Source organism: Panthera leo, chromosome B4 (assembly GCF_018350215.1).
Source record: "Panthera leo isolate Ple1 chromosome B4, P.leo_Ple1_pat1.1, whole genome shotgun sequence".
Taxonomy (NCBI): domain Eukaryota; kingdom Metazoa; phylum Chordata; class Mammalia; order Carnivora; family Felidae; genus Panthera; species Panthera leo.
The window spans coordinates 47,998,805-48,015,233 of NC_056685.1; the positions used below are offsets into that span (position 1 = coordinate 47,998,805).

General features: G+C 37.7%; 2 protein-coding genes across 16 annotated transcripts; one reads left to right on the forward strand and one right to left on the reverse strand.

The window, feature by feature from the left end:
- Window positions 1–13: 13 nt before the first annotated feature.
- On the forward strand, window positions 14–15,460 carry CB4H12orf60 (chromosome B4 C12orf60 homolog). Of its 15 annotated transcripts, none has more exons than XM_042945887.1 (4): window positions 14–102; window positions 1,013–1,070; window positions 5,375–5,461; window positions 14,530–15,460. In XM_042945887.1, the coding sequence occupies exon 4, from the start codon at window positions 14,554–14,556 to the stop codon at window positions 15,286–15,288; it is 735 nt and encodes a 244-aa protein (XP_042801821.1). In that variant the 5' UTR covers window positions 14–102; window positions 1,013–1,070; window positions 5,375–5,461; window positions 14,530–14,553; the 3' UTR covers window positions 15,289–15,460. The 15 variants fall into 15 exon arrangements, 13 of the variants coding, with proteins under 13 accessions (XP_042801821.1, XP_042801822.1, XP_042801824.1 ...); XM_042945888.1 differs by having other exon boundaries at window positions 5,382–5,461; XR_006204710.1 differs by lacking the exons at window positions 14–102; window positions 5,375–5,461; window positions 14,530–15,460 and adding exons at window positions 124–789; window positions 2,315–2,607; window positions 3,619–3,857.
- SMCO3 (single-pass membrane protein with coiled-coil domains 3) lies at window positions 2,362–11,557 on the reverse strand. The gene is made up of 2 exons (XM_042945891.1): window positions 11,495–11,557; window positions 2,362–3,072 (listed from the first exon to the last, which is right to left on the reverse strand). Exon 2 carries the CDS (start codon window positions 3,054–3,056, stop codon window positions 2,379–2,381), a length of 678 nt encoding a protein of 225 aa, XP_042801825.1. The 5' UTR covers window positions 3,057–3,072; window positions 11,495–11,557; the 3' UTR covers window positions 2,362–2,378.
- Window positions 15,461–16,429: the final 969 nt, after the last annotated feature.

Below are 16,429 nucleotides of genomic sequence, written 5' to 3' on the forward strand. Positions count from 1 at the left end.
ATCTTAGCGTTTCTCCGCCCTGGTACCATAGAGAGGAACCAAGAACTCCCGGACCAGAGTCTTCTTCCGCTCCGAATTAACACCGAATTGGTTGACTGTCTGGTAAGAGCCCGCCCCCATTGCACAGAACCACGTTAATTGACACTTCTTTAGACCAATAGAAATAAGGAAAGCGAAGCAAGTGGGCTAGGTGATTGGCTGATGAGAAGACCACTTTCCCTCTAGGACCGAGACATTCTGACTTAATTTCCGGGGTCTCCGTCACGTTGGGTTGAACGGGACGATTCCAGTTAGCTGTTTTGCGGTGTTTCTTTTGGCCAGAATTGTATTAGTTTTTGGATTTTGGATTTTTTCGTGATGTAAGCGCGTGCTGTCTCTTTTGGTTGTGTCTGTTTGAGAGCGGGCCCCCAAATTGCACTTGGTAATGTGTTTGTTGCTCTTTGCTAGCGTCATGTCGGTCTGGAAATTTTATAGGCACACAGAGCATTTTGTAGATTTGAGCAAGTTAGTGCCCGTTTTAGAGTTCCAGATTGTTCACCTACGATAAATTAATCTACAGTAATCTACAATAAGTTTCTGAGGAGGAAATGTGGAGATACGTCTGCAATTTTAAATCTAGAAGTGGCGAGGTTGATTTATGTTGGCTCCTTTCCCTTTTGGTCTTTTCACCAGCTAGAAGTCCTTTATGATGTCACTATACCTATATACGGATTTTCACTTAGGTCTAGTCTTTCATCCTTCCCTGCTATCTGCGGTTTGTCTGAGACTCCTCCCCCTTTCCCCTTAAAGGTAAGCTCAAATATTTAAAAATTTTACTTTTAAAAGACTCCCTTGGTTATTTCTGATTTTAATATCCCTTAATAGGAAAATATTTTAGATACAGTTCTTACTATCAATTATTGTAAATACTCCAACATTGAAGGAGATACATACTAATTTTAGCAGCAGAATATTTAAATGTGCACTTAAGCATTTAAGATCGGTTCCTTACCTAAACTACCCTTTGCTTTAGAAAATTTCCCGGTTTGGTTTTGGACCGAATTTTGGGTCCCAGAAAGAGCATTAACAAGGTATTGTAGTTTAGAACTTGTAAGTTAGGTAATAAAAAAATAAGCTTTAATTTTGAATGTGAACAAATTTAGTTTGCAACTAAGTTTAAGAAGCAGTGACAGAAGAGAAAATGAGTACATTTTGAAACATTAAATTATTTCATCTAGCTTTTTAATTTTGGGGACATGATGAGATTTTAAAATCTCAAGACATTTCTTGTACTTTTATGCAAAAAATAAACTGTAACAAACACATTCTTGCATCAACAACTTATTAATAATTTTGTGAATAGAACCTAAGAGTCTCGATGGGTAGTTATTGGTGAAAAAACACTTGTGTCTGTAGAAATTAACTGAACCATTAGGCCTCATTAACTTCTGGATTTTTCTGAAATCAGGTAATTAATGAAATGGGCCACCTAACGTTTTATGTAGCAGAGGCAGCTTCCATTCTGATAGTATTGAAAATGAAATTTCATTTTTCTGAAAACTCAGGGTAATAAAAATTATGACTCTCCTTTAAATGACAAAGTGACAAATTCTTAAGAGAGTAACAGCTTCCTCCCCTGCATCCTAAGTGCATGTTATGTAAGTGTAGCTGGGGTTTGCATGTTTTCTTTTTAAATGTTCCAGAGGGTTCACACGTTCACATGAGGGATATTCAATCATTACACCACAGTTGGTCAGGGTTGATTGCCATTATAGAAACAGAGCCTTTATCTTTTTAGTTTTAACTTTTATCTTTTAAAAAATCCATCCAGGTTATAGCATGTGATTAGTAGAAGGTAAAGAACCATTGTGTTCTTTCATGATTGAATTGTTGCAAAACCATATTTCAGTCTCTTCCAGTTTATAGAAAATTGGATTTAAACTGATGAACAAAATTATGGTTGCATTTCTATTTCATTCAAAGGTCACAGTTTGTCTAGGCAGCAGTTACCAAGTACATCGCCTTAGAACTAAATGATGTCTGAAGCTAGTAGTAGAAACAAAAGTCAGTGTAAATTTTAAAGATTTGAGGAATTAGAAAAGGAAAAGGTAACCCTTACACCTGCTCTTCTACAATAGCATTAAACCTAATGTCGATCCGGTAGAGAGCAGTGTAAGAAGGTATCCTGGGATATAATTTTACCTCACAGGGTCTAGCACCAGCTGATTTAGGCATTCATTGTTGACACAAAACTCTAGAGGCATCTAGTTTCAACATCTCTAAACCATCTTGCCACGTTGTTAACTGTATTTATGTCCATGTTGGAAACTTACAGAAAATGAACCTAATCAAAGAAGCAGAACACTGTTGTTGAGAAGCAGAAGTGGCACAGTGGCTGTTTATTTCATTTGGTGTTTCACTATGTTGGTGACTTCGGTAATGGCATGATGATATTTTTCTGAAGCTGACTTGAATTCCACCAGATGCTTCTCATAACTTTTAATGGCTGCTTGAAGCTGTGTTTTCTCCACTGCTCCCAGGATAGCACGGAAAATCATATCTATGCCAAGGCCAAGAACAGCAACCCCTATACTACCAAGGAGAGAAGCACCAATTTGAGCTAACACGGTGACCAACTTGTTAATTATGCCAGTTGTGACATTTGAGCCCACAAGTTTGACAGCCACTGCACTGGCTGCAGAAGTAGCTTCTCCCAGGATGACTGAAATGACCTTTTGTACTATTGCAATTTTCTCTGTTTCCCTTTCTTTAATATCCTGAAGTTTTCTGTAAAGGGTTGGCTCTAGTTTATCTTTCAGTGCTTCATCAACCTTTTGCAATTCTTTTTGGATTTCCATCATGGCTTGGATGATGATATCACAGTTTTCCTTGATGGTCCCATCTCTTTTCATCTCAATGGAGGCCAGGCTGCACCGCAAGTGCATGTTTAAAACCCCAATGAGCTTATTGGTGGCGTTGAAGCTATCAGATAAGCAGTCAAGAAGCTGCTGGTGAAGACGGTTGACTTCTTGCCTTCTCCTTGGGTTATCTGGGTAGAGGAAGTCACTGTGAGCCATATTTCAAATATAACTTCTGAAAAATAAAGTAGTAAATATTCACTAAAACTTTTGAAAAATAGCTGTAGTCTGCATACATTTGACCAGGAAATCTTACACTTTATGAATAGAAAAATAGCACTGTGCTGTGTAAGGAATTCCTCAGAAAATTCAACAGGTTCTTCTAAACAATTATTTTTATGAAACTTAGAGTCAGTGGATGGAAATGTGGGTAACAGAATGCAACCTGTTGGTGCATTAATTAGGGCACTAGCTTTTTGTGGTGGAGAGAAATCCTAGATAGGAAACATTTGGGTTTATCAAGTATCTTATTTGATAAATGTGATTATTTCCAAGTAATATTTAATAGCATTTGACATACTGTGTAGTTAGCCCTTGGTTTCCAGTGCTGCTTAATTTTCCCAAACCCTAGTCACCTACCAGATTGTTTTCTTTAATATTTGGAGTTAAGTTACTAGGGCCAGGAGAATAGTAAGATCTGAGTTTACAGGGCTATTAATATTTGATTTTGTTTGTATACTGTTACTTTATACTATTCAAGTCACTCTGTATGTCCTTACAGGCAATTATTTGGTCTCTAAACACAGGGGCCATCCAAAGGCAACACAGATATAACATGAGAATCTTTACACAAAATTTTCACAGTAAGAGCACATATTCAAAATTCTTTAGATTAAAATCTCCCTTGGGGAGAAAGTGTTCATGGTGCCAGACACAGTGTAGTTATGACTACCTCTGTAGTGTCCGTTTTTATAAGTTATTTAGACTGGTCTGTAGTGCACTTGTGCACTATTAAGTTTAGCTAGAGGGAGGGGCGCCTGGGTGGCTCAGTTGGTTGGGTAACCGATTTCGGCTCAGGTCATGATCTCACAGTTTGTGAGTTCGAGCCCGCGTCAGGCTCTGTGCTGACAGCTCAGATCCTGAAGCCTATTTCAGATTCTGTGTCTCCCCCTCTCTCTACCCCTCCCCTGCTCACGCTCTGTGTCTCTCTGTCTTTCAATAATAAATGTTAAAAAAAACTAAAAAAAAAAAGATTAGCTAGAGGGATGCCTGGGTGCCTGGGTGCCTCAGCCGGTTAAACATCTTACTCTTCATTTTGGCGCAGGTCATGATCTCTGTGATATTGAGCCCTGTGTGGCCTCCACGCTGACAGCATGGGGCCTGCTTGGAATTCTCGCTCTCCTCTCTGCCTTTTCCCTGCTTTCTCGCTCTCTTGCTCTCTCTCTCTCTCTCAAAAAAAAAAAAAAAAAACTAGCCTCAGTAAGAAGACGATACCATTTCGTGAAAGTAGTAAGGAATGAGTAGCAAGAACGCACCATCGAATAAATAAAATGAATCTGGTAGGAGCCTCCTTGTGTTTATACTTCTGGCTCAGGGTACTATGTAGAGAAAAAAGGAACAAGCATGTTCTGAGTTTATTTGGGTGAAAAAGTTTGAGTCCTGTAAGAACAATGTTACTCCATATGCATTTGAATAGGCTTACTATGTGCTTGGCCCGTCTATTTTTAGTTTAAAGTTCTCTTGGGAGAAAAGAGAAAAGGAAATCTGTATGGGGTCTGGCACATTCTGTCTTGAGTAAACAACATCCTGAGGAATTCAGGCCCTATCTATTCTGGGACCATGGGTCTTGGCCTAGATATGAGGAACCTCACAAGCATAGAATGAAGGAATGAAGATACTTTTTTCTCAAGAAAATAAATATGAAAATAACCTACTCTCCAAGTCCTAAAGATATCATTTGAAAATGGAAAGGGGTACACTTTTTAAAAAATAGATAGGGAACATAATTATTTATGCTGTTAAATTTAGAAAAAAAATGTCTCAGTACCCCTGATAGCATAAATTATCATGGCAAAAAATTCATTTTTTAAAAAAGTCCATTGATTTATTTTGAGAGAGTAAGAGTGCAAGCAGGGGAGGAGCAGAGAGAAAGGAAGAGAAAGAATCCCAAGCAGACTCCATGCTGCCAGTACAGAGCTGGACGCAGGACTCGAACCCACAGTTCTCGAGATCATGACCTGGGCCTAAATCAAGAGTTAGACCCTCAGCCAATGGAGCCATCCAGGTGCCCTAGTCAGAAGTTCATGTTTATATTTGATTCAGATCCGGCACACCCATGTGTTACACAAATTGCCACAAAACTGTTCTTAGAAGATATCTCAAGTTCAATTAAAGAAATGGCTGAGGGTTTATTAAATACTCCCCAAACACACCATTGGGTTGCAAACTGCACTTCAATAACCACGAATCTGGACTTTGATTTCTCTTTTATCTTCTTGAAATTTTCCATTAAACTTGTTTCTTTTTTTGGCTCTGAGTTTTCAGATATTATCATGAAGTGAAAACTCCAGTTTCTGACTTTGAATTCAGAAGATCATCAACTACATTGCTATTCAGATATTTAGGTGAGAGGAGTCGTTCTTACCCTGAAAAAGCATAAAATATCTCTAGCATCTATCCTATGCCATTATCTGAAGGCATAGCTTCCAGAAAAGGTGTGTGGTCCTATGTATGTAAAGATAAACAAATGGAGAGATGAGTCTTCCTTCTGGGTGGGAGGGTGAATGCTTCCAAGTGGTCAGTTTCTTCCCAGTTAATTCACTGTGTTAGCACAACTTGATGAATGAATCATAAAGTAACAATTGATCAGGATGTTGTTTACCTGAGGAGAATATGTACCAGATCCCACACAGATACAGAGGACTCCATTTTCTCTTTATTTTCTCCCAAGGGTTTAAACAAAACTAAATAGGTGAGGTTTCCTATTTTTCCAGGAAAAGTAATGATGGGAATTTTTCCTCCCTCAGTATTAAAACATTATGAAAACAATCAGTATTGTACGGGTATAAGAATAGATGAACTCCTAGAACAAAACAGTTCTGAAAACAGACCCTTTTATATATTTGATAAGTAATAAACATAGAATCTCAAGTCGATAGTAATTGAAATTATTATTCTATAAATGTTCCTGGCATAATAGACTAGTTTGGGGGGTTAAAAATTAATTTTAAAAAGTTAATGTAATATATGTAAAAAATTATAAAGTAGCTAGAAGAAAATGGATAATTTTCAGATGTTTATATGGAGGAGGACTTTATACACTTAAAGCCAAAGTAAAAAGTTACACAAAAATTTGATTAACAAGGATGACCATGTAAAAAGAACTAAAAGCAAACTGGGAAACGTGCAAGAAAAATGAAGTATGAATTTTCAAAGAGTGTTGTAATAAATAAGAAAAACAGTAGTAATCTAATAGCTAAATGAGCAAACAACTTTAAACAGGACAGTAAAAGAATAGTAGCTAATTAATTGATGAAAAAACTTAAATCTTACCTGAAAGACAGAGTATTTCAATTATATTTTCTTTCTTTTGTATACCCAAGGCATTACACCTGCACTTTTATACCCTTCTTCCCAGTTTCCAGATATCAAGCTATAATTTTGTGCCAGTAACAAGTTTGAATAAGAGACACCATGACTTGCTCAGAATTGTTTTTCAAATCTAATCAAAAATGACTTTTATTTTTTCTGAGTTGGGCTTACCTTTCTAGCTCCTTTTCTCTTGGGGAAGGGTGTTGAAAAGGTTCCTCTGGTACTGAATAAGTTCAAGATTATTTTTATCCCAACAGTGAGGTAAACGCTAGAGAATTAGGTGGAGGAGAGGTAGGGTTTTAAGGTGAAACTAATGAATTATTTTTGGACACATGAAATTTGAAGAAGCTGGTGAAGGAAGCAGTTTAATAATTCAGTGACAATTTATCTAATGGACTAGTACCTTACTATGTATACGAAAGCATGCTAGGCTCTATAAAGCACACAAAAATGAAAAGTACATGGTCCCTGCTTTTATGGCATTTCCAATTTAGTTAGGTAGTTAAGACATTTAAAAATACACGTGGAGTTGAAAGTAATGTGTCATTTGAAATTATAGGCTTGGCGCTTGACTTGTGCACATTCAAATTTTATTTTATTTTAATTTTTTTTTGCCAGTTTCTACAAATTATTTATTATATTTTTTTATTTCTATTTTGTTCTAAATATTTATTGTCAAGTTAGCTAACATACAGTGTGCTCTTATTTCAGGAGTAGGTTCCCATGATTCATCACTTACATGCAACCAGTGCTCATCCCAACAAGCGCCCTCCTCAATGCCCATCACCATTTTCCCCTCCCCTCACCGCCCCCCCCCCCCCCATCGACCCTCAGTTTGTTCTCTGTATTTAAGAGTCTCCTATGGTTTGCCTCCCTCTCTGTTTGAAACTATTTTTTCCCCTTCCCTTCCCCCATGGTCTTCTGTTAAGTTTCTCAAGTTCCACATATGAGTGAAAACATATATCTGTCTTTCTCTGACTGACTTATTTCACTTAACATAATACCTTCCAGTTCCATCCACGTTGCTGCAAATGGCAGGATTTCATTCTTTCTCACTGCCAAGTAGTATTCCATTGTGTATATAAACCACATCTTTATCACATTCAAATTTTGAACAACCGACAGGTTAATATATATTAACACTAGGGCCATATGGAAATATTCAGTCATCTAGGGAAGGTTAACAATTTGTACACTTTCAAACTTACTCTTAAATAAGTGTTTGATATTTAGAGGAGAGGTTGTAAACCACATGGAAAAACAGCTGGCAATATGCAGCATTTCTACTATTGCCCATGACAATTTAGCTTCGACTCTCAAATTGCTTACTTCACTCAGCAAAACAAAAGCCTTGCAATTACTTGGAGCCACTCTTCTTCTTCTTTTTTAAATCTTTATTTATTTTTGAGAGAGACAGAATGAGACCGGGGGAGGGTCAGAGAGAGAGAGGGAGACACAGAATCTGAAGCAGGCCCCAGGCTCTGAGCTGTCAGCACAGAGCCTGATGCAGGGTTCGAACTCACAGACCATGAGATCATGACCTGAGATGAGGTCAGACACTTAACCGACAGAGCCATCCGGGTGCCTCCGAGCCACCCTTCTTGAAGATCATAGTGTTACTTAGGCATGCCTCAAGTGATGTCTTACCAACAATACACTTCACTTACCTAAGAAGAGTTCTGGGTCATATACTTCTTCCTGTCTTTATTACAATTTCAGGGATAACCATTTATTTATTTATTTATTTATTTATTTATTTTTAGGTTTTTTTTTTTTTTTTAGTTTTTTTTTTTTTTGTTTTTAACGTTTATTTTTGAGATGGAGAGAGAGCGCGCAAGTGGGGGAGAGACAGAGAAGAGAGCAAGACAGAAGATCTGAAACGCCTCTGCACTGGCAGCACAGAGCCCGATGTGGGGCTCAAACTCACGAATCATGCATGAGATGGTGATCTGAGCCACACTCAACCGTCTTAGCCACCCGGGCGCCCCAGGGGTGACCTTTTAAATATTGACTTTAAAATTCAATCTTTTAAAAATCATTTCAAAGTCATTTTATAAAAGACATTTAAAGATTGGCACCTACAGGGAGCTAAGTGGTATACACTTCATCCAATTCTTACTTATTACCTGCACCTTTTGTGTGGTAAATGTGATTTTTACATTATTTGTTATCACATGATAGTGTTCCCTGTCAATGAAAAAAATTCACTTTATGCAGTTAGCATCCACTTCTTAGCAGCAGAGTTTGTACTGTTATTTGAGTTATTTTATTGCTGTGGTTCATGAAATAGGTTCCAAAGATTCTGGGGCAGCCTGATAGAGAATTGCTGGCCAGCAGGCGGAGCTCGTGGTCTCTGGCATGCCTATTTTTCCAGAGCCTTTGCTGAAGCAGCTATGATTTCTTGTTGCTATATATGGACTGTGGGTGCATAAAATTTTATTTGATGACAGAGTTGTGTTGCTAAAAGGAAGTTTGGAAATCACAGGTATTTTTGTCTTGGGAAATTGGAATGTGAACAAAGACTAGCTTCAGTGGATTCTTACTGAAATTAACCTTGTCAATTTTGTTGAAATGAGAAGTCAACATTCAAGACAGAAGAGCTAATAAATGGTAGAAATATATTGATTGTATCTAAAAGTTAAGATTTATTTAGTGATACTATACAATTGTTTTAGTTTTTTTCAGGGAAGGAACCACCTTACAAAGTGAAAATATTGATTATCACATGTTCAAATAAAAAATTCTCAGGATACTTTTGTGAATAATAGTAGTTAAATGTCAAGTGTCACAGAAATTTAAAGAGGGAAATTATATTGAGGTGTTCAGAGGAAGCTTCATGGAGAAACACATGTGATATGTGTTTTGACAGATGGTAGAATTATAATATGAAGAAATTAAAAGATTTGATAAAAAAGTATTTTAAAATATAAAGTCAATAGCACTGATATATAAACACTTTAACATAGAAGAAGAAAAACACCCATTTACCTATCTTAATTTTTTTTTTTTTTTGGTTATTTCTTTCTAAAGTTTGTTTAAAGGTGCAAGTAGTTTATAAAGTTGCAATAACAGTGTAAATAAAATTGTCATCTTATATTAATTTACCTAAACACTTTCCTTTATTTCTAGTTTTATAATCATTATATAAAATATTCCATAAGATATCTATCATAATTTAATAAATATCCAATTGTTTCCCTATCATAATATTCTTTAAAATTTTTTTTTAATGTTTGTTTATTTTTGAGACAGAGAGAGACAGCATGAACAGGGGAGGAGCAGAGAGAGAGGGAGACACAGAATCTGAAGCAGGCTTCAGGCTCTGAGCTGTCAGCATAGAGCCCAACGTGGGGCTTGAACTCACGGACCATGAGATCATGACCTGAGCTGAAGTCGGATGCTTAACCGACTGAGCCACCCAGGCACCCCCCCATCATAATATTCTAATGGACATTTTAATACACAGGTTTTTTTTCCCCTTTTCAATTACCTGGATTATTTCCTCAGGATAATTTCCAGAAGAATTCTATAATCCATGGGAAATAAAGTTTTTATTGCTTTTGATAAGTATTGCCAATTGCATTCCAAAAACTTTTACACTACCATCAAAAATAAATTTTTACAGCAGGACACTGTATGTTTCAAAGTCAAAGATGGTTCTGTTAAACATTGTTAATTTGGGGAGCATGCAGTTAAATTTCAAAAAGAGTTTTTGCTTTTGTAGAAATACATAGTGAATATGTTAATGATAAAATGATATGCTTGATCTCTGAGATTTGCTTCAAAATAATCTGGAAGGGAGAGTGGAGTAGGGTTACAGAGGATGTAACATCAACCTTGTTTTGATAATTTTTGAAGCTACATTATGGGTAAATGGGAGTTTATTTTTTTATTATCTCCACTTCTGTGTATGTTTGAACTTTTTCATAATAACAATTAAAGAAAAAGATAACTTCTCAGCCTCTAATGTTTAGTCATTTGTGCTCTCTGAGGTTTTACATTTTTCCAGGCTGTTACTTTTCCTCACTATCCATTTTGGGTCCAGCGATCATGCAAGTTTCACTTATTTGGGAACATGGGAAGAGGGTATAGGTGAAGCCCGAAGCTTTTCGGGAGAAAATAACGGCTATTAACTCGCTCTGGGCCTCCTTCTGTACATCAAAACCATGGCCTTTAATTGAAAAAACAAAATCAGGGGTGCCTGGGTGTGTCAGTTGGTTAAGAGTACAACTTTGGCTTAGGTCATGATCTCACAGTTCGTGAGTTCAAGCCCTGCATCGGGCTCTGTGCTGACCACTCAGAGCCTGGAGCCTGCTTCAGATTCTGTGTCTTCCTCTCTCTCTGCCCCTCCCCAGCTCACGCTCTGTCTCTCTCTTAAAGATAAACAAACATTAAAAACAACAACAACAAAAACAAGAAGCTGATCATGGTGTGATGACACTGTTTCCCATGTGAGTTCTTCTAAAAAATATTTCTGACTAGGGAGAGGAGTATCAAGGAGTTATCAAATGCTCAGGTGAGAATCCTCTACTTATGTGCCTTAAGGAATTAAAAAAATTAGTAGACAATGTTTCTTGCCCTCAAGAAGATGACAGTCAATTTGGAGATACACAGCAAATGCCAATGATATTTAAATGTAACATGAAGGAGCAGAAGCAGTATAAATTAAGTAGTAGTAGATTATATGTTTCTTCTTTTACAGATACTGAGTTGCTTATATTGGTGTTAAAGACAAGAGGAAATGTTACAATCCATGTAAACAGTACACATTCACATAGGTATCATTTCTTCTTTAATCCTAATAGTGATGTCTTTACTGCTTTATCTTCCCCTCTGATTTAATCAGTCATATGAGCTGTTACTTTTTTTTTTTTTTTTTTTAATCTGGTGTCTTCAGAGAAATAATCACAAGGAAGCTGACATCAGATCCTCTTAAAACGAAGTTGTTTTGTGACTATATTATATTTATGGCTAGGATTCAAGACTGACATGTTGTTTCAGGAACCCTTTAATCCGGAGAAGCAGAATATTATATCAATACTAGTAGAAATATCCATATTGCTTACCTTGCTGTGTTCCTGAGTTCAGTAGCCCCAGCTTGTTTAGGAGTATTGCTGAAGGGCTTTTTCATCTGGTTTCATCCGGATGTTTCCGTGGAATGTGATGACTTATAGCCTTTGCTAGTCTCTGCTGGGTCCCTCTGCCTGTCTGGTTTATAGACAATTTCTGCATTCTTTGTTCTCAGAATTCTTCTATTTCCTGTATAATATAAAGTCAGTGTATGTTAAGTAACATAATTAGAAAGACTAGTAAAGTAGTGAGCCAGTTAATTTTCTGTTCTTGAATGGACTTCATTGTTGAAGGGCTGTACAACTGAACTAATTCTATTCAGCAGAGAAGATGACTCTGATCGCAGCTCTCAGATTCTGAGATTCTGTCCTGTCCGCTATTCCAGACATCAAGCTTCCTTTAGCTTCTGTTGCATTTATACTTCCATCTGTTGCTGGTGGCTTTGGGTCCTCAAGAGATGTAAATCCAGATACCTGCAGCCAAATGTGATTTGTGTGTAGAAGTTCTGCTCTTTATCACTGTCTCTCATTGCATTGGTGAATGTCTTGACAACAGAAAAGCCCAAAAGACCAACCTGACTTCTTTCCCTTAAAGCTTAGATCATGGGGTGCCTGGGTAACTCAGGCCATTAAGCATCTGACTTTAAAAAAATGCTTATTTATATTTGAGAGAGACAGACAGACAGACAGATGGAGTGTGAGTGGGGCAGAAAGAGACAGAGACAGAATCTGAAGCAGGCTCCAGGCTCTGTGCGAGCTCTGAGCTGTCAGCACAGAGCCTTACACAGGGCTTGGACTCATGAGTGGTGAGATCATGACCTGAAGTCAGGTGCTTAACCGACTGAGCTACCCACGCACCCCAGTGTCTGACTATTGATTTCAGCTCAGGTCATGATCTCATGGTGACAAGAGATTGAGCTCTGCACGGGGCTCTGAGCTGAGTGTGGAGTCTCCCTAAGATTCTCTCTTTCCCTCTCCCTATGCCCCTCCCCCACTCATGTGTGCTCTCTCTCTCTCTCTCATTAAAAAAAAAAAAAAAATGCTTTGATCAGAGTCTTCTATGCTTCTTCATCTAGATTCTGCCCTAATACCCACTGGTTCCTCTACAGCCGGCAGGGACACCTCAGACGCAGGAAAATCACTCAGTCCCCATATAACTTAATGGAAAAAACACAGGCTTAGAATTGGACCGTCCTGATTTTGTGTACCCCAAGTATCACTTCCTAGCTATGTAGCCCTGGGAAAGTTACTTAAGATTATTTTTTTTCATCAGTGTGATTTGAGTATTAGTTTGTAATTTATGGATTGTCATTATGTATTGAGTGAGATAACGCATGTATAATATGGCAAAAACTTATTAAATGGTAGCTATTCTTATTATATTAACAACACTAATTTCTGTTGCTATTGAGTGGGTAGAGGATATAGAACCAAATCCAACTAGAAAATGTGTAAAATGTAAAGATGCTGCTCTATAGTTTTAAAGAAGGATTAAGTGGGGTGTTATTTTACTTTTGTCCCAGTGGGTCATTTTGCACTTGACATATCCTAGGGCTTACCATGTACAGGCATGGGGGGAAAAAAGAGAAGAAAGATGTGTAGACAGTGTATTGAAAGTAAGTATGGATGGATAAGTACGATTTCAATAGGTGTGGAGGGGGAAGGAGTGGGAAGAGATAATGCAGGTGGAGGGAGTACTGTGAACAAAGGAGCTAACAAAGTATTGTAGAGCATTTCCAGGGGACAAAATTAATCCACTAGGCTGGTGGCACAGGATCTATATGAGAGCAGTGAAAGGAAGGCAAGTAGTGAAAAATTGAAAACAGTTTATAGATGACCTCAAATGCCATTCCGGGAAACTGTATTTTATTCTCTAGGCAATACTGAATTATTGAAGGTTTTTTATTATGAGATATATGAGGAGGTTTGGATTTCAGGAAGGTTACTTCATATAAAGTGCATTAGTGGGTATAGCCAATAACGTAACTCAGTGCCTACAGTAACTGGACAAAACATAGGTAGCTGAAACACTTAGTGTAAGACAGTAGGGTGTAGAGGGTAAGTGTCTAGTTTAAAAACGACAGCTGTAGCTCCAGACGATTTTTCTAATTTATAACATGGGCTTAGTGCTGCCAGTTAATCTCATTTTTTTTCAATCATCAATAGCAATCCAGATTTCTATCTTTCAGTTTTTGAATTTAGCAGTTGATATGCGTTTTGAAACTACTTTATGGTGGGTCAGACAAACCACATCTGCTGGTTGGACTTTGCCTGTGGATTGCTGGTTTGTGACTCCGGGGCCAGTGTTCACAATCCTGTCTTTTTGTATCTCCTCTGGAATTGTACTTGTGAACGTTGGTTAGAGACATCAACACTCCTCTCTGAAGCAGAAGAGGAGGAATTGCAGTGAAGGTACAGAAACATTCGGAGGCAAGAGAGACTCTGATGGAGTTTGCATCAGATGGCCTTGATCTTCTTTGGAGTGTGACACTCTACCTCCTTGGTCTGCTGTTATCCACCTCTCAGAGCTATCTGATAGTTACTTTATATGTTCTGTCCAGGATTTTTAGTTGTACTCAATAGGAAAGATTGGATGGAGTGTGCTTGCTCTATCTTAACTGGAAGCAGAGCCCCTCTATGTAATTTGTAAGCTTTATACCATCTTCTCCACTAGATTGGATAGTTATTGAGGATAATCTCTGAGAATAATGCTACTCCATATATCAGCACATCTAATTGTGGATCTAGCACACAATATTCAATATGAGATTTAAGTTCATTGAAGCACTCCTACTTTATATGTTTATATATAGAAAATATATATTTATATATAAAATATAAAATATATATATTTATTTTAATTATTTTTGCTGTTTTTTTAATTAAAACACAGGATCATTTCTGCTTTATAGCTTGGGTAGCTTTCCTACCCTTGACAGGAGTTACCTCCACATTTAGATTATACTTTCAGTCTCCCTATGGTAGACAAATATAATTTTAGTTTTGATTCAGATTACTACTTTGTTTTGCAGTGCTGAAACATTTTTGTTGGAGAAATGTCTTCAGAATCAGAAAAGGATAGAGACAGGCTGGTTCAAGCTGCCCAAAAGTTCTTCTTTCATATGCAAGATCTTGCTTCCTTCACTAACATACTTATTGAATTGTTTAACTACAGTATGAATACTCAGATCAACCACATGACTGTGAAAGAAGATGATAATGTTAAGGATGTCTTTGAACAAATGTTCAAAATTTTAAAGGAGATGCAATCTGTACTGGAGGCAAAGTATGACCAAATGCAAAAGGAACCTTTATGTTCCCAGATTGCAACAGCTGTTTGTTCCATAGTTGAGAAGAACACCAATGTAAAGGAGTTGCATCAGTCAGCTAAAGAAATGTTCAAAAATGTCCACACACCAATCATTGTCTCTGTGCTGAATAGTAGTAACATCCTGGGGAGTTTAGAATCTTCTGTCTCACCCTTGATGAAATATCCCATCATGAATCTTCGGTTAAGTGACCTCTATAGAAAAGACACCAAAGAGCAATCAGATGCCACCACATCTGAGAAAAGCACAAGTCCAGGGCCACCCCAAATCAGTACAATAGACACCTTGAAGAAGTTGCAGGGTGCGCCGAAAAGTGAGCAAACCAAGAATACCATCAAGTCCACTGCAGATCAGCTGGAGCAAATTGTCAAAGCTTTGCTACCAATCTTAGAGGTCCTCCAAAAAGTCATAAGCACTATGGAAACCAAGACGCCTGTGCCTAAGAAGACCAATGACCAGTAGGAGTGCTCATTTCTGTCAGAGAATCAGTTTGAGTCCTGTGAAATTTTGGAGTATGTTCTAAGACCTTTCATGCTAGAAATGTGTTATGTTGAGACATAAGTGCAAAGAGTAGTCACCCAACAGACCATTTACCTTGAATTTTGCTTTATTCAAATAAAAATAATCAAAGAAAGCCTGCTTGAAGTGGCAGTTACTAAAGATAACATTTTGTTCAGAAAAGCAAGGTAATGTATTATGTTTGAGGATGTTTCTAAACGTTACCTGTCGTCTTAAAACAGTTAAAATAACCCCAAACTAATTTCCACCCTTAGTAATTTTTTTGAACATTTATTTACCTTTGAGAGACAGAGAGAGACAGAATGTGAACAGGGGAAGGGACAGAGAGAGAGGGAGATGCAGAATCAGAAGCAGGCTCCAGGCTCTCAGCTGTCAGCACAGAGCCTGACACGGGGTTCAAACACATGAACCATGAGATCATGACCTGAGCTGAAGTCGTACACTTAACCAACTGAGCCATCCAAGCACTCCCCACCCTTAGTAATTCTATTTCTAGATACTGCAGTGCGAAATCCAGGTAAATGTCAACGTTATCATTAGATAATCTGGCAGAAACTACTGTTGAGACAGGACACGTATAAAATAAACTTCTGCATTTCTGGCCCTTATATACCCATCTCTGAAACATTAGTGCCTTAACTTTTATATGCCATCACTAAATATTTTTGGTATGATTTATCCAGAAGTCATTGATTGATTGATTGATTTTTTAATGTTTATTTTTTATTTTTGAGAGAGACAGAGACAGAGCACAAGTGGGGGAGGGAGAGAGAGAGAGGGAGACACAGAATCCGAAGCAGGCTCCAGGCTCTGAGCTGTTAGCACAGAGCCCGACGCGGAGCTCGAACTCATGAACTATGAGATCATGCTCTCAGCCGAAGATCATGACCTGATCGTGATGCTTAACCTACTGAGCCACCCAGGCGCTCCCAGAAGTAAATAAGAGCAATGAAGGAAGAGTAGTTGTTTTCTTGCTTACTTGACTAAGACCAGAGCAAACAATTTATTCTTGTCTGTTTCCTACTGAAGTTTTGTGATTAGGAACTATTGGAGGTTGAAAAATGGAGTTGCTCTAACCTTTCAT